The 18,302-nt window shown below is 39.8% G+C and overlaps 1 protein-coding gene across 1 annotated transcript in view; it reads left to right on the top strand.

Annotated features, from left to right (window-relative positions):
* The window catches only part of TESK2 (testis associated actin remodelling kinase 2), a 115,618-nt gene that overhangs the window by 29,666 nt on the left and 67,650 nt on the right, over positions 1 to 18,302 (top strand). Inside the window, 1 exon segment of the mRNA XM_036447897.2 lies at positions 17,783 to 17,904. Coding sequence (XP_036303790.1) covers positions 17,783 to 17,904 — 122 coding nt within the window.

Genomic DNA, 18,302 nt, shown 5'->3' with positions numbered 1-18,302 from the left:
AAAGTGTATTCACGAAAAGAATAGAGAATCCAGATATCGACCCAAACCTCTATACTCAATTAATATTTGACAAAGGAGACACGAACATACAATGGAGTCAAGACAGTCTCTTCAATAAATGGTGTTGGGAAAATTGGACAGATACATGCAAAAGAATGAAAGTAGATCACCAACTTACAACATACACAAAAATAAACTCAAAATGGATACAGGACTTAAACATCAGACGGGAAACCATAAAAATACTAGAAGCATCCACAGGCAGCAAAATCTCAGACATATGCCAAAAGAACTTCTTCAATGATACTGCCCCTAGGGCAATGGAAGCTAAAGAGAATAAACAAATGGGAGTACATCAAAATAAAAAGCTTTTTTACAGCAAAAGAAACCATCAACAAAACAACAAGAAAGCCCACTGTATGGGAGAACATATTTGCAAATGTTATCACTGATAAAGGTTTAATCTCCAACATCTACAGACAGCTTATACAACTAAGTAAAAGGCAGATGAATGATCCAATTAAAAAATGGGCAATGGACCTAAATAGAATATTTTCAAAAGAAGACAGAAGGAAGGCCAAGAGACACATGAAAACATGCTCAAAGTCACTAATTATCTGAGAGATGCAAATCAAAACGACAGTGCGGTACCATCTCACACACTGGCCAGAATGGCTATCATCAACAAATCAACACACGACAAGTGTTGGTGAGGATGCGGAGAAAAAGGAACCCTCGTGTACTGCTGGTGGGAATACAGACTGGTGCAACCACTGTGGAGAACAGTATGGAGTTTCCTCAAAAAACTGATAATGGAACTCCCATTTGACCCAGTAATCCCACTCCTAGGAATATATCCTAAGAAACTAGAAACACCAATCAAAAAGGATATATGCACCGAAACTGGTTTGGCTCAGTGGATAGAGCATCGGCCTGCGGACTGAAAGGTTCCAGGTTTGATTCTGGTCAAGGGCATATATATTGGTTGTGGGCACATCCCCAGTATTGGGTGTGCAAGTGGCAGCTGGTCGATGTTACTCTCTCATTGACGTTTCTAGCTATCTCTCTCCCTTCCTCTCTGTAAAAAATCAATAAAATATATATATTTTTAAAAAGGATATATGCACCCTTATGTTCATAGCAGCACAATTTACAATAGCTAGGATTTGGAAACAGCCTAAGTGCCCGTCAGCAGATGATTGAATAAAAAAAACTATGGTTCATCTACGCAATGGAATTCTATGCTGCCATAAAAAAGAAGGAATTCTTATCATTTGCAGCAACCTGGATGGAATTGGAGAACATTATGCTGAGTGAAATAAGCCAGTCAATGAAAGAAAAACACCACATGATCTCACTCATTTATGGATAATAAAGAACATTATAAACTGATGAACAAAAAGATAGATACAGAGACAATAAAGCAATAAACAGACTGTCAAATTACAGTAGGGAGGGTAGGGAGATATGGGGGAGATAAGAGATCAACCAAAGGACTTGTATGCATGCATATAAGCGTAACCAATGAATGCAAAACTCTGGGGAGGGAGGGCATATATGGGAGTGGGGGGGGGGGCAATGGTAAGATATGTACACATATAATACCTTAATAAAAAAGATGAAAAAAAAGAAGAAAAAAAAAAGTATATTCATACCAATAAAAGGAAATATTTGACTTCTGATGTGGGAGATTATGCAGATATCTTAAGGCCTTTTAGATGCCTTAGATAGCAAAAGAAAGACTGGTTGATTGATGACTTAACATTAAGAAATGTGGACTTATGCTGCTGCTTACTTGTATTTCTTTAAAATAATTCACTTCAGAATTTAGGACCTCTGATCATTCATCCTTAAAATATACATTAGTTATGTTACCTGTTTAATTTACACTATTCTTTATTTAGTTCTGAAACCTGGCTTTACATAATTAACGACTATTAGGCTGTACTTTATGAAGGATGAAAAACTACAACTTGCAAAATCCTCATGATCTTTGTTTTACACTGTATGTGTCAGTAGCCCTGTGAATTACAACTAGGATAATTATTTTTTCTTTACGAAAAATTATTTTTAAAAATTATTTTGTATTAAGTAACCTGAAGTTTGTGCACCAGGCCTCTAGTCCTATATATAAAAGTCTAATATGCAAATTGACCCAACGGCAGAATGACCAGTTGCTATGGCGCACACTGACTACCAGGGGGCAGATGCTCAATGCAGGAGCTGCCCCCAGGTGGTCTTGTGCTCCCACAGCGGGGGCACCACCCAGTCAGAATCTGGTGAGCACAGCGGTGGTGGCAGGAGTCTCTCCCACCTCCATGGCAGTGTTAAGGATGTCTGACTGCTGGCTTAGGCCCACTCCCGACGAGGAGTGGGCCTAAGCCATCAGTCAGACATCCCCCTGAGGGTTCCCAGACTGTGAGAGGGCGCAGGCTTGGCTAAGGGGGACCCCTCCCCCTCAGGACATGAATTTAGTGCACTGGGCCTCTAGTCTAATGATAAATATTTATAGTGAGTAATCAAAAGGGTGATGTAACACAAGGAAAGCATAGTATATTACCTACCTATTGCTGCATAAGAGTATTAACACAAATGCAGTGGTTTAAAAGAACACATGTTTATTATACAATATCTGTTTTTGTGGTTCAAGAGTCCAGGTATTACTTACCTGGGCTCCCTGCTTCAGGTTTCGCAAAGCTGCGGTAGGTATCTCTGAGATTGCCATCTTATCCAGGCTCAACTGGGGAAGGATCTGCTACTAAGTTCAAAAGGTTATTGGCAGCATTTATTTTCTTGCAGCCTGCTGAATTGAGGGCATCAAGGTTTAAAAAATATATATTTATTGATTTGAGAGAGAGAGGGAGAGGGAAGGAGAGATAGAAATATTGATGAGAGAGAATTATTGATTGGCTGCCTACTGCACACCCTGTTCTGGCAATCGAGCCCAAAACCTGGCCATATGCCCTGACCGGGAATCAAACCATGACCTCCTGGTTCATAGATCAATGCTCAGCCACTGAGCCCCATTGACTGGGCAGGCTTCAAGTTCTTGCTGGAGGCGGCCTTCACTTCTTGCCATGTGTCCCTTTCAATATGGCAGCTTGATTCTTCAAAGCCAGCAAGCGAGAGTTTCCTAGCAAAATGGGTTATAATCTTGTATAACATCATTATATTTAAGTGGGAGGTAATTCTTTTTGATGCTTTAAATTTGGATAAGTTACTTTTGCCGAATTGTATTGATTAGAATAAGTCACAAATCCTGCCAGGCTTAAGGGGGGAAGACCATACATTGACACCAGGAAGCAGGGATCATGGAGGGAACCTAACGTCTGTGGGCTCATCCAGGTTGCAGTGGAAGTATGAAAGGCTGTAATTTAATTTGGAGAGGGGAGATGATCTTCTTGAGAAAGTGAAGTTTAAGTTGAGAACTGAAGGGTGAATAAGAACTAGCTAAGTGAAGGAGTAGATTGGAGATGAGCATTCCAAGGGGGAAGGAACATCTGTTCAAAGGCCTTTCATGAGTGAAGCCTGAGGTGCAGTAGAGGATCTGAAAGAAGTCTGTAATGGCTAGAGCAGAGAGGGTTAAGGAGAGATTGGTAAGAGATGACATGATGTTGCAGAGGTAGTAGAGATTTATTGTTCAGGACATCATCATCTGTAGAAGTCCTCAAGGATGAGGATTTTGGAATTTATCTTAGGAAATTTGCTTTTAAATAAGGATTTAATATATGTGCCCTTGACCGGAATTGAACCGGGACCCTTGAGTCTGGCAGGCTGACGCTTTATCCACTGAGCCAAAAACGGTTAGGGCTATTTATTAATTTTTAAATATATTTTATATTGATTTCAGAGAGAATGGGGAGAGAGAGAGAGCGAGAGAGAGAGAAAGAGAAACATCAACGATGAGAGAGAATCATTGATAGGTTGCCTCCTGCATGCCCCACAATGGGGATTGAGCCTGTAACCCAGACATATGCCTTGACTAGGAATTGAGCCATGACCTCCTGGTTCATGGTTGATACTCAAATCACTGAGCCATGCTGGCTGGGCAAAATATTTTATTTTTTTAAACGAGTGATTTATTGTACTTGGCAGTATCAGGGATATTTGTTATTTGTTATTTGTTAATCTTCACCCGAGGATATTTTGCTGTCGAAGGAACCGCTGAGCTAAAGCCAGCCCCACCCGAGGATATTTTTCCATTGATTTTTAGAGAGAGTAGAAGGGAGAGGGAGAGACAGAGAGAGAATCATTGATGTGAGAAAGATAAGTTGGTGGGTTGCCTCCCAAATGAGCCCTGACCAGGGCCGGTGATTGAGCTTGCAACTGATGCACGTGTCCTTGACCAGAATCGAACCCAGGACCCTTCAGTCTGCAGGCTGATGCTGTATCCACTGAGCCAAACTGGCTAGGGTTCAATTGATGTTTCTTTCATTTCAGATGTAACCTATTGGAATTAATGATTATTCAAAATGTTGGTGTATTTTTGGGGACTGCCTATATATTCCAAAAATACTTTTATAGAGTTTAATCTGATTCAGTTTGTGTGATAAGTATATAACTAGTTATATAAGATAGAGACTTAAGTTCCTACTTTTTTTTACCTGAAATATTTTCCTAAGTTGACAGCACTATGTCTGGAAATGCCAAGCTATAAGAAAATAGTAAACTTACAAAACAAAGAGCCAGATATCTGCCATCTGCTTGGTCCTGAAAAATTGATTTATTTGCATTCATGGCAATACATTTATTATTTAGTGTCATGGAGTTTGTCATACAAACTCTAAATGTGTAACAGTATTAATAGTTGTGGTATAAGAAAGTAAGGGGCACATTTCAGTATGAATGTTATTTTATTCTGGGATATTTGATTTTTGTGCTTGGAAAGGTAAAGGTTTTGTATTCTTTGGTAGCCTTGTCTGCTTTGAGAAGTAAGATCCTGGGTCTCAAAATGCTAGTGTTACTACAGTGATCTGGGTCCTAATTGGCTATAAATTTGTAGCCTATCAAACTATAACTTGTGAAATTTGCAAGAGATTGAATCTTTTCTCTCTCTCTTTAAAAAAATATATTTTTTATTGATTTTTTATAGAGAGGAAGGGAGAAGGATAGAGAGCTAGAAACGTCAATGAGAGAGTAACATCGACCAGCTGCCTCTTGCATACCCTCTACTGGTGATGTGCCCGCAACCAAGGCACATGCCCTTGACCAGAATCGAACCCGGGACCTTTCAGTCCGCAGACCGATGCTCTACCACTGAGCCAAACCGGTTTCAGCAATCTTTTCTCTTTTAAATGTGATCATGCTGCAGCCTGATTCTACAGATAACTCATAGATTTTTCTCAAATTGTCTGCTTTTACTTGATGATTGTGTTTGTCCATCTCTATATGCTTCTTTGAGAACTTACTGTAAGAAGTGTTTTCATCAACACCAGGTGGTCCTGTTCTCATAAGATGTAATTAATGCCTACATTTTTAAAATAACTACTATGCCAGAAAAGAGTTAAGTTTTATGTCTTGAGGTATATAAGGAAGCTTTTGTAAGATGGTTAAGAACTGGCAGTGAGGATGATGTGAGGTAGTACATATTTTATTTGAGGATGAGGGTTAGGAGAAGGCCTATTAGGCATTTCTGACATACCAGTTTTCAGTTGTTGCTCTGACTAGAAGTCAGTTTATACCAAGGCCATTTGGGAAACAAAATAGTGAATTCTGTGAGTGATCTAAACCACCCCCAACTGCAAAACATCCATGCCAAGATGGGTGGTGTATGTCTGCTTGTCTTTCTCCTCACATCAAATCAACCATTTCAGAATTAAACTACCCCTGGTAGTCAGAGAATAAAGGTAACCTTCAAAATAAAAAATGGCATTAAGGAAAAATAAATATAGAGAAAACCCTTAATTGTACAGAATTACTCTGGCATGAAAGCAGTGCTATGTAGGAACTGAGCATATTTTTAACCATCAGGGAATTGTTTTCAATGTCAGAAAGAGCATGAGCAGAGAAGACTAGGGCAGCAGGGTTGAGCCTTGAGAAGTACCTTTATTTGAGGAGAGTGTAGAGAAGAAGAAAAAGAGAGACAAGCAGCAGTCAGAGATAGGTTCCTAATGATCAGAGAAGCTGCCACATCTACCAAACACAAATCCAAGGGGCTGATACCATTTTAGAGATTTACAAAGAAAGAATAAAGAGGAAAAAGCGCTTCCTTCCTCACTTCCTTCCCCCCTTTTCAAGGAGTTTAGCATTGAAAAGCCTGGCAGAAAGAGGATGAGAGCAGTCCATTGCTTAGAACTCTGCATCTTGGAAATGGTCTTTGTTGCATATCCTTATGTCTGTCAAAACAGTTGGCTGCTAAATTTCCTATTGGTTTTCTTGTGCATTATCTGGTTTTGCAAACTCTTTGAGTTACAGGGGATTTGAGAGAGAGATGAGAAACAGAGAGAGAGAGAGAGAGAGAAAGAGAGAGAGAGAGAGAGGGAGAGAGGGAGGGAGAGGGAGAGAGAGGGAGAGAAGGAACCCTCATGGAAGGTTCAGTGTTTTGGGGTGAAATGTGTTTTAAAGGAGACTCTATTTGTGTTATGTGTCTACTTAAGGTTCACACACAACAGTGTATGATTGTAGCTTTTGGCCATATTTAGGACATTTAATATTTCCTCTAGAGCTGATGTGGAAAGTTGGGCTGCTAATTAGTAAAACATTTTGCAGATTCTCTGTGGGCTGAGCTCAGCATTAGGTGACATCAAGGGATAATTTATTGGATAGCAAATTTTACTGTGTGTATATTGCTATGCAGAAATATCTCCCAAGATCCTTTACTTGAGTTGATAATCCAGCTGGGGGGAAAAAAATAACTGGAAGCACACAAGTTGTATGGACAACTTGGATTCACTTAGTGTATAGAAGTATTTCTGTAAATATGATACATGTGAGTGCGTGTGAAAGATATTACAAAAAGCTGATTCTAGAATGTATTATTTTGCAGTGAGGAGAATAACAGGGTTGGTTGCTTCCCCTTTGTGATCTCATAGCTCTCTGCTTTTATTCTAGCATGTAATAAACATTGGGACTACTTGCTACCTTGTTCATTTATTTAATTACTCAACTGATAGTTATTTAGTGAATTCTCATTAGGTGTAGGACTTTGAGTTAAATGGTAAGGATAGAGAAATAAATAAAATCCTGCCCTAAAGAGCTTTTTGCTTAGGGCAGAAGATAGGAAATGTATTTAAAACACAGCATTTGCTAAAGTTGAACCTTTAGCAAGAGCCTAAAATTGCATAATGCATAGCTACTAAATGTGTGAAAGTAAGCATAAAGTGCTAAAGAATATAATACTGGACACTAGTACAAACCTGTCAATGTAAGAAACACTCAAACCTGTAAGAATTTTTATGAGTTTATTTGAGCCCAATTGATGACAGTTGCTGGGAAGCAAAATCTCAATGTGTTACTGTGGAAGTGCGGTGGGGGGTTGATCCCTTTCCCCACTAGGTGTTAGGGGTCAGATTCTTAGATTTTTCTAAGACTTGTGTGGAAGGATAAGTGATCTTTTTTTGGGTGTGGAATTACATCCAGTTCTGGAAGATGTGCAGCTAGGGATTCAGCAGAACCAAAATCAAAGCCAGCGTCCAGTTTCCATTACGTGGTGGAGTTGTGTCCAGTACAACATTAGACTAGTTGCAGTCCATTAGTCCTTCGTGTGTGGAGTTCACATGGCATGGGACATGTGAGCAACTGCTGGGGACTCAGGATTCCAGTGTGCAAGAGAGAGGGAGCTCTTGTTTATGAGCTTATGTATCTCAAATCTTCCCATGCTTGCAGTGGACATACCTATTTTGTCCAATGACCTATTCCCAGGTGTGACTGACTGACAAGTACCTGCCCTATTTCATCCATACTTTACTGGGCATGTGTCTATTTGGCCTTCTCTTTACTCGTTTCTAGTTATTCATAACTAGTTAATTATAACAGTACCAAATGGATTGAAAAATGCTCCAGAGAATGATAGGTTTGTACCTTATTATATACATTATAATCATAAAGGGGTTACATGAAATTCATTGGTGATAGATTAGGGAGGGAGGAGAAAGCAAGCAAGGAAATTTCTGAGATTGGATACAAAGTAAAAAGGGAATAGACACACATGTCCTTTACACCTGTGGGTATGGGATAGTTAACAGTCAGTAACATGATAATAACAATAAGAGGATTTGTGATCTGCCTACCTGGTTTGGCTCAGTGGATAGAGTGCAGGCCTGTGGACTGAAGGGTCCAGGGTTTGATTCTGGTCAAGGGCACATGCCCGGGATGCAGGCTCGATCCCCAGTAGGGGGCTTGCAGGAAGCGGCCAATCAATGATTCTCTCTCATCGTTGAAGTTTCTCTCTCTCTCCCTCTCCCTTACTCTCTGAAATCAATAAAAATAGATTTTTATTTTAATTTTTATTTTAAAAAGAGAGGATTTGTGGTCTATGTCCTGGTGGTTGTGCCTGGAAGGGTGTGGAAGGAGGGAAGTTACCTTGACATTCCAAAAGTATGTTATTCTAGATGAAAAAGACTATACACCAGCTCAGTTAAGGTAAACATTGACATTTTGTCAAGGGAGATATCAGTTTAGGATGTGACTACCCACCATGATTCGCTTTTAGTTTAAAAGTTTGAGTTTCAGACCATCCTATGGGCTTACTTACACACTCTTAAGTTTGTAAGGCTGCTATTCAGACCTCCCCTGAGCTTCTCAGGTTTAGTATGTAACCCCTTCTTTGTCCACAAACCCTATTTGAAGGGGTCAATGAAGAAGGTCACTCTTGAATTTTCCTGAAGGAGAGGAGAGCTTGTCTGGTGAACAAGAAAGGAAGGCATTTCAAGCAGGAGGAAAAGCATGTGTGGAGGCAAAGAGGAATGTGAGCATGGAATATTCTAGGAATGGTGAGAAATTGGGTTTGTTTCAAGTCTCGTGGGTACAGGTAAAGGAAAGGCAAGCCTGTGAAGACTAGAATGGTAGTCAGGGACCAGAAAATTAAACATTTTTTTCTTGATTCAGAGTCACTGGAGCTTTGTTTCTTCATTTTATTAGTCACCCCTCCAAATCATCTTTTGGTTTGTTGAACCTCTCTGTTGTTTTTCTGTTTTCTAGTCCACTGATTTTTGTTTTTATCTTTATTACACTTTATTATTTTCCAGCATTTTTAGTTGAACTCTAACTCATTTATGTTTTAATCTTTTGCAAATCAGTTAGGATTGTCTTGGGCAGCATGTTACAGAAACCAGAAGACAGTGACTTATTCAAATAAGAGATTAATTTTTCTCAAGACATTTTGATAAATTCATATGTTGTGCTTCTGCTTGAGGATGCCATCAACAATCCAGTCTTCTAGCTTCTTCTTCTTCTTCTTCTTCTTTTAAAAAAAATACATTTTATTGATTTTTTACAGAGAGGAAGAGAGAGGGATAGAGAGTTAGAAACATCAATGAGAGAGAATCATTGATCAGCTGCCTCTTGCACACACCCTACCGGGGATGTGCCCACAACCAAGGTATATGCCCTTAACCAGAATCAAACCTGGGACCTTTCAGTTTGCAAGCCGACGCTCTATCCACTGAGCCAAACCGGTTTTGGCCAGTCTTCTAGCTTCTTATATATAGTGTGTAACTTTTGTTCTTTTGGTTACATGATAGCTGTATTTGATGCAAGCACCACAATCTTTTTCTTTTTTTTTAAATAAATCTTTATTATTCAGATTATTACAATATCTTCATATTTTTGGATTCTTTTTGCTTTTCTGGTTGTGTGTTTTTTTCTTCTTTGTATTTCAAATCTTTGACTTGATTCTTGAAATCCTCTAGTCTGCTGATGGATCTCTGTATATTATTTTTATTTCAGTCAGTGTATGCTTAATTTCTAGTTGGTACTTTTTTAGATCCTCGAGGGTCTCACTAAATTTATCAGCGGTTTCTAGAAAATTCTTGAAAAACATTATAATCGTGGTTTTGAATTCTATATCCTCCATTTCATTAATTTGTGACCTGTTTCTTTGTCTCTGCATTTTGGCTGCTTTCCTGAGTTGATAGAGTGGCTTTGTGTCCTATAGGATCCAATGGCTCAGCCTCCCCAGTTACCTGAGGTGGACACTCTTGGTGCACCCCTTTGTGGACTGTGTGCACAGTCTTGTTGTAGTTAAGCTTTGATTGTTGTTGGTATCACTGGGAAGAATTGACTTCTGGACCGATTGGCTGTGAGTATCAGCTGTGTCTACGCTGGAAGAACTCCTATGCTGGAGACACCCTTAAGAGGCAAGACTTCCTTTAGTGGGGCTTTGGTGCTCACTGAGTCTGTGCCCTGAGTGTGTCCCTTATGGATCTGAGGAGTTGCAATCTGGATGGTCCCACTCTGACTCCTGGATACCCTGGCGCTTAGATCTTCAAGGAGGTGCTAATTTAGCCTCTCCCTGAGGCCACTCAGCAGAGGTAAGGGTAATTCCTCTTCTTTATTTGGGTTTTGGAGGTGCCCTGATGGAAGTCCAGCTGTGAAGCAATGCAAGCTATTATTGGGCCTTGGGCCTTCTTTGGGATGTTCTGAGTCTGACTCAGCTGTAGTTTGATAGGTAATTTTAGATTTCAAAGGACCAGGCCATTCATATTCAAAAGCCTCTGAGCACAGCTTGGGTGGTGTGTGGTCTCAGGGTGGAGTAAATAGCAATGGCTTCCCATCAGCCCTTCCTTAAGAGGCCCTGGGATCTCAGTATCCCTCAGTAATTGCTGCAAGCACCTCTGATAGGAAGCCACCCTTGAGTTCCACCCGATGCCAGACCGTCCAGTTTCTCCCCATATGAGTCTGGGTCCCCAGTGTCTCGCCCAGAACTGGAGTTCAGAGCAGTTGGGAGCTTGTGTCTCCCTGCAGATTGAAAAAGCCAGCCACGTACTCAGTTACAAGCCCTTTCTGCGCACGCGTGCCTCTGTACCTCTGCATTTTACTTCTGCAACTCCTCTGAGTCTCAGTGTGTTTTTCTCTTTCCTTCTAGTTGTAGAATTTCCACTCAGCCAGCCTTCCTGTGGTTCTGGATGATGTCCGTTTTGTCTTTTAGTTGTAATTTTAAAGTGGTTGTGTGAAGCAGCAAGTTCAGGTGTTTATTTATTCCGCCATCTTGGTTTCTCAAGCACCACACATCTTTGCTCCAGTCTATACCAAGGGAGAAAGATAAAGGATAGTTTCACTAAGAAAACAGTAGCATTCTCAGAATCTCCACCTATCAATACGAGAGCTCTGCCACCTGGCCCAACCCAGCTGCAAGGAAGATTGCCAGATTAAATATTTCAACTGAGAACATAATCATCTAAGATGTTGGATAAATAGTGTTTGTTCATTATTATTGTTTTTAATTATATTTTTATTATTGATTTCTAATTTTATTTTATAGTGGTCTAGGAATGTGTTTTTTAAAAATATATTTTATTGATTTTTTACAGAGAGGAAGAGAGAGGGATAGAGAATTAGAAACATCGATGAGAGAGAATCATCGATCAGCTGCCTCTTACACACTCCCTACTGGGGATGTGCCCACAGTCAGGGTACATGCCCTTGACCGGAGTCAAACCCGGGACCTTTCAGTCTGCAGGCCTATGCTCTATCCACTGAGCCAAACCGGTTTCATCTAGGAATGTGGTTTTTGAGCCACATTCTTTGAAATTTTTGGAGAATTCATTTATATGTATTTTGGCAAATGTTTTATGTATACTTGAAAAAAACAAAACCAACACCTGTCTTGTTGGAACAGGATTAGATAACGTATGTCACATTATTGATACGGTAGATCCTCAGGTTACGTCAGAGATCTGTTCCTATGGCACGACGTTAACGCGATTTTCACCGTGAGTTGGAACTCACATGGAGCCTATACACAGCAGTAATGAAGTGAAACAGTAAAAAAAAAATGAAAAGAAAGATAACAATTCCTTACCTTTACTTGTGGTAAATAAATAATAAAAAACATAAAGCACGTATGTACATACGTCTTTTTTTCATAAATAAATGGGAGATGGGACGTAACTACAAAATGACATACATTGAGTCCAACATAACCTGAGGATTGTTTGTATGTTCGTTATATCCATACTCATTTCTTGTTTGTTTGAGCTTTTACTGTCTAAGAAGTAGGTTAAAATATGCCATGAAGATTGTGGATTTGTCATTTTCCTTTTTTTTTTTTTTTCTTGTCAGTTTTTATTTTGTATATTACTGTTACTGGACAGACCTGGCCCTGAGCCTCGCACCGGCTGGTAGTGTGTGGATTTTTGAATTATGCAGGAAAGATTTCACATTATGAGTCCAAGTGATTTTTAGAGGACAGCTATTAAACCTGGGGACAGTGAAACAGGAAGGGCCTAGGATAGAAAAAGCAACAGGAGGGAGACTAGCTAAGAAGTCAGAGAAGCGCTGGCACGTGGGTCTCAGTTGGTTGGGCTTCATGCCATGCACTGAAGGGTCACTGGTTTGAGGTGTACTGGAGGCAACCGGTCTATGTTTCACTCTCACATCGATGTTCTCTCTCTGTGTCTCTCCCTTCCTCCCTCCCTTTCTCTTCCTCTTTCTCAAAAATGAATAAACTATTCTTAAAAAGTCAGAAAAAAGGGGGCCTTAGGAACAGGGTTAGGGGGTTAGCCCAGGATGAGCTGCTGCTGCCCATTGCTTCCATGTTGCAAGTCTTGTGAGGTCCCTTAGATGGGACTTTCTTTTTTTTAATCTTTTTAAATAATATATTTTATTGATTTTTCACAGAGAGGAAGAGAGAGGGATAGAGAGTTAGAAACATCGATGAGAGAGAATCATCGATCCGCTGCCTCCTGCACACCCCCTACTGGGGATGTGCCCGCAACCAAGGTACATGCCCTTCACCGGAATCGAACCCGGGACCTTCCAGTCCGCAGGCCGATGCTCTATCCACTGAGCCAAACCGGTTTCGGCTAGATGGGACTTGCATTGTGCGGGTTTTTTAAGGGTGGGAAGAAAGGGTTAAGGGAGGTTTTAGGGGAAGACCTGAATAGAATATTCATTAGATTTATGTTAATGTGCCAAAATGAGATTTATTCCCTAAACTTTATCTGTCCTTGGGTGTGGTTGGCAAATGGCATTAATTGGATTTCTGCTATCTCTCTGAGCAGGGTGATTTAAGCTGTAAAATAGAGGATATTAATACCTACCTACCTCATAGAATTATTTTGAGGATTCAATGAATTAATATAAATAAAACAATTACACAGCAGAACCTAGTATGTAGCTAGTGCTATAAATGTTACCTATATTATTGCTATTATAACCATTTTTTATGGTGAAAACATCTTTATATTTAGAATTAGCCAGCTGGGCTCAGTTTAGGTGACCCCAGCTTTGTAGACAACATTTAAAGCGTCATAGTCACAAGTTAGTTGAATATGTTCCTTCTTTTCTCCCTCAGGCCTGATCAGGTTTTGACCTTGGCAACATCATTTTCTTAGTGCTTTGTCAAAACTTGTTTGATCTTGTGCTTGTTGGCCTTGACATCCACAAATGAACAGAACAAATGTGTTGTTTTCTGTCTTCTTCATGGCTGACTCAGTAGTTAGGAGTCACAGTGTTCCAGCGTGCTTTCACCTGGGGATGCTCTTCAAAGGGTTTTTGCGCTGCGTTCAGAGCTGCTGTGTCTTGGGCTGTGGGAAGGTGGATGATATGCATATCTTTTTGTTGTGGCTATGGACTCCTTCCAGTCCTGCTTTCTTGACCTTCAAAGCCTTTGCTTTGGCTTCTGCTTTGGAGGGGCAGGGACTTCTGTTGCTTTTGGTACCATCTTCATGAAAAGCAATGACAATTTTTTTAAAATATAACTCTTATTCTACTCTGAGCCAAACTAGCAAGAGTTCAACGTTTATTTTTATTATTTATTTATTTATTTTGAATATATTTTATTGAATTTTTACAGAGAGGAAGAGAGAGGGGTAGAGAGTTAGAAACATTGATGAGAGAGAAAAATTGATCAGCTGCCTCCTGCACACTCCCTACAGGGGATGTGCCCGCAACCAAGGTACATGCCCTTTACCGGAATCAAATCTGGAACCTCTTGGTCCACAGGCTGACGCTCTATCCACTGAACCAAACCTGTTTAGGCTTTATTCTCTTTCTTATCTGACTAGCCATATAGTTTATTGCTTGTCATTTTCTAGATGATAAAATTGAGAAAAATTTGACCAAAACGTATACTACTTTTCTGTTTCCATTCTCCCCCCAACCTTTGCCACCAAAAAAGAAAAAGAAAGAAAAGCATTCTGCCCCACCACCCACCCCAAATAAATAAATGGATAAATAAATGATTTATTGGTCCTTAGAAATTATATTAGAAGTATAATTTAACTGTTGTTGCTGTTGTTTTCACTATGCCCTTATGATGTGACAGGCCTTCTAGGCACTGTGAGACAAGAATGAATATAATATACTTCCCAGTCTCAAGATGCTTTATAGCCTAGTGGGAGATATGCAAATTTATAGACAAAACTGTATGATGAATGGAATACTGGTGTTATGAATGTTGTCCTGAGGTAGTATAAATAATTTCCAGAGAGTAAAGGAAGGCTTCCGCAAGGATGGGATATTGCATATAGCTTGAAAGATAAATAAAATTTGAGGAGCTAGAAGAAAGGAGAAGAATATTTGATGCAGATGAAAGACAAAATACAATGAGTTATGAACATGTTCATCATCTTGTCCACTTGTTTAAGGAAGTAGGGTTCTTTCTAATTAGTTTGAAATACAGGTTGTTTATCCCTGAATTTCACACATTGTTTTAATATTAGACTTTCTTAAAAGCAGACATTTTGTTAAAAATTCAGTGTTAGTTTTCAGATGATAGGGGGTTGGGGGAAGAAGAGTGACTTTCAGAATGGAGAACTCTTATCAAAACACAGATGTCTTCTGTAAATAGAGTTGGAAAAATACTGTCAGTGTGTTCTTTGTATATGAATGTCTCATTTAACTTATCCGTGCAGGATCTGAAAAGGAAGGCTAGTTCTCTTTTATCAATCACGAGGGACATGACAACAGAATCATTGATGCACTAGGAAAAGAGTTGAGTTCCAAATCTTACTAAGTGATCTAGAAGAGAGAAGAGACAGCCAGTATTCTAAGTTTTTCTGATTAGGGTTCTTATGGTTCTTAGTATTTTCCTTCCTACTCCCCCTCTTGTTCCTTTGTGTGTTTTAAATTTTATTTTTATTTTTTTTATTTTTTTTAAATAAATCTTTATTGTTAATATTATTACAAAAGTTCCTCATTTCCCCCCCTTCCACCAGGTTCCCACCCCACCCTCTGCCCTTTCCCCACCCCCACTGTCCTCATCCATAGGTGCACAGTTTATGTTCAGTCTCTTCCCGCACCCCCCACTCCTGACAATTTTCCCCGAGAATTGTCAGTCCACTCCCCTTCCGTACCTCTGATTCTATTATATTCAGAAGTTAATATTGTTCGTCAGGTTTTTTAATTCCCTTGGTTTTTAGATTCACTAGTTACATATCTGTTGTTCATAGTTTTTATCTTTATTTTCTTCCTCTTCCTAAAGAACCCCTTCAGCAATTCATATATTGTAATTCTGGTTTGGCGGTGATGAACTCCTTTAGCTTTTTTTTTATTTGTGAAGCTCTTTATCTGGCCTTCAATCCTGAGTGATAGCTTTGCTGGGTAGAGTATTTTTGGCTGTAGGTTCTTGTTATTCATCACCTTGAATATTTCTTGCCATTCCCGTTTGTTGAGAAATCAGCTGACATTCGTATGGGTGCTCCTTTATAGGTAACTACCTGCTTTGCTCTTGCTGCTTTTAATATTCTCTCTTTGTCTTTTGCTCTTGGAATTTTAATTATGATGTGTCTTGGTGTGGTCCTCTTTGGATTCCTTTTGTTTGGGGTTCTGTGTGCTTCTTGGACTTGTAAGTCTATTTCTTTCACCAGGTGGGGGAATTTTCTGTCACTATTTCTTTCAATATGTTTTCGGTATCTTGCTCTGTCATCTTCTGGGACCCCCATAATTCTGATGTTGGTTCGCTTGAAGTTGTCCCAGAGGTTTCTTACACTATCTTCAACTTTCTGGATTCTCTTGTCTTCTTGCTTCTGTGGAGGAGTGTCCTCTGGCTCTTTATGTTCCAAATCTTTGACATGATTCTTGCAATCTTCCATTCTGTTTTTAGGACTCTGTATAATATTTTTTATTTCAGACAATGTATTCTTTATTTCTAGTTGATCCTTTATTATTTCTAGTTGATCCCTTTTCATATTTTTATAGGTCTTGTTTATTTTATCTGCCTTTTCTAGGAAATTCTTGAAAATCCTTATAAGCGTGGTTTTGAACTCTATATCCAGTCGCTTTTTGTCCTCCATTTCTTTTGTTGTGATCTGTTTCCTTGTCTTGGCATTTTTGCTGCTTCCCTGAGTTGGTAGGGTGGGAGGATCAGCTGTATCTATGCCAGGAGACAGCCTTATTCGACTAGACTTGGAAAACTGCAAGAGCCTCTGTGCTCAGCTTGGATGAGGCGGAGTTTCAGGGTGGAGCCTACAGCCTTGGCTTCCGGTTAGCCCCACCCTATGAGGTTCCTGAGTCTCAGTGTTCCTCAGTGTCCTTTGGTACTATCTGCAAGCACCTCTGAGAGAAAGATGCCCTAGAGTTTCGCCTGCTACCAGACAATCTAGTCTCTCCCCCAACGAGCCCGCAACTGGGGTTCAGTGCAGTTGGCAGTCTGGAGCTTATGTTTCCTTCCCGCTACCAGCCGCTCAATCAACAGTCTGTCCTCTGTGCGAAATGAGCGCGACTCGGGGGCTCTGCGTTTCGCCGTTCCCCTGAGCTTCGGCCTTACAGCCCAGATTCCCTCAGTCCGGAGCTTTTATCTCCTTCCCGCTAGGGCAGCGTTTTTCAACCGCTGTTCCGCGGCACACTAGTGTGCCACGAGATGTTGCCTGGTGTGCCGTAGGTGCAGACAAGACAAGAATTTTATAATTTTTCACTATTTTGTTTACTTAATATTTCATAATAAAGTAATTATAAAATACTTCCTTTGTGTTTATTTGATTCCTATTCAAGAGAATTACTTTATATATAGTCAATATAGGCACAGAGTTAAATTTTTTAACATTTTCTAATGGTGGTGTGCCTCATGATTTTTTTCATGAAACAAGTGTGCCTTTGCCCAAAAAAGGTTGAAAAACACTGCGCTAGGGAACGCCAGCCAGGCACTCAGCCGCCCCTCTCAGGCTCTGTCCTCTCCACGCACACAACGTGTCTCCGTACCTTAGGCTTTTACAGCTCCTCTGATTTTCCTTCTGGTTTTCTCTTTCCTTCTCGCTGTAGAATTTCCAGTCAGTCAACTTTCCTGTAGTTCTGGATAATGTCCACTTTATATTTTAGTTGTATTTTTTTAAATTGTTGTGAAGGCTGCAGTTAGGCCGTTACCTATGCCGCCATCTTGGTTTCTCCCTGCCCTCTTGTTCCTTTGAATTCTACCATAAGCTGTGATGTCTGTCCTATAATAATAGATATGCTAAACGTCTGGGCTATTGTTGTTTCAAGTAATTTCTGTGGAATAATTTTGGTCTTGGATGGAATAAATTCCATCTTCATCAATGGACATGAGACCCTAATATAATCATAGAGTTTACAGAAAAATATCCCCTAGTAAGTCTATTTTATCTAAAGTAAAACACAATGTGGAGATTTTGACCTCATATATTTCTGCTGTCCTTGAGCCTCTTTCTTGTTCTATTTTATTTTCCAGGTGCGACACCGAGCTTCTGGTCAGGTGATGGCTCTTAAGATGAACACATTGAGTAGTAACCGGGCAAACATGCTGAAGGAGATCCAGCTTATGAATAGACTCTCCCACCCCAACATCCTTAGGTAATGGCTTTTTTTTTCCTTCCTAGGGGTCAGTGAAAAAGTCAGAACATTATTGGAAGCTTGTTAGAATAGCATTAACAGCTAAAAAAAAAAACCCCACAGGAATGAAGATTTCTTGCTGAGTCTGTCTTGCTGAGGTTTAGCTGCTGTGTAGGTCTTTTTCTGGTACTTAATTTTCTGGTAGTTAACTGCATTTACTAAAGCAACTTTATCTGTCTCTCAAATTGTTTTACTCTTAGTAGCAGCTCATTAGAACAGTTTTTCTTACTTTGATCAAAGAAAAAGTGATTTTGTTTTTTTATTATAATTATTTTAAAATATATTTTTATTGATTTCATAGAGTAAGGGAGAGGGAGAGAGAGAGAGAAACATCAGTGATGAGATTGAATCATTGATTG

The sequence above is a fragment of the Pipistrellus kuhlii genome, unplaced genomic scaffold, assembly GCF_014108245.1.
Source record: "Pipistrellus kuhlii isolate mPipKuh1 unplaced genomic scaffold, mPipKuh1.p scaffold_m20_p_2, whole genome shotgun sequence".
Taxonomy (NCBI): domain Eukaryota; kingdom Metazoa; phylum Chordata; class Mammalia; order Chiroptera; family Vespertilionidae; genus Pipistrellus; species Pipistrellus kuhlii.
Note: the sequence above shows the minus strand (reverse complement) of the source record. Positions and strands in the feature narration are given on the sequence as shown.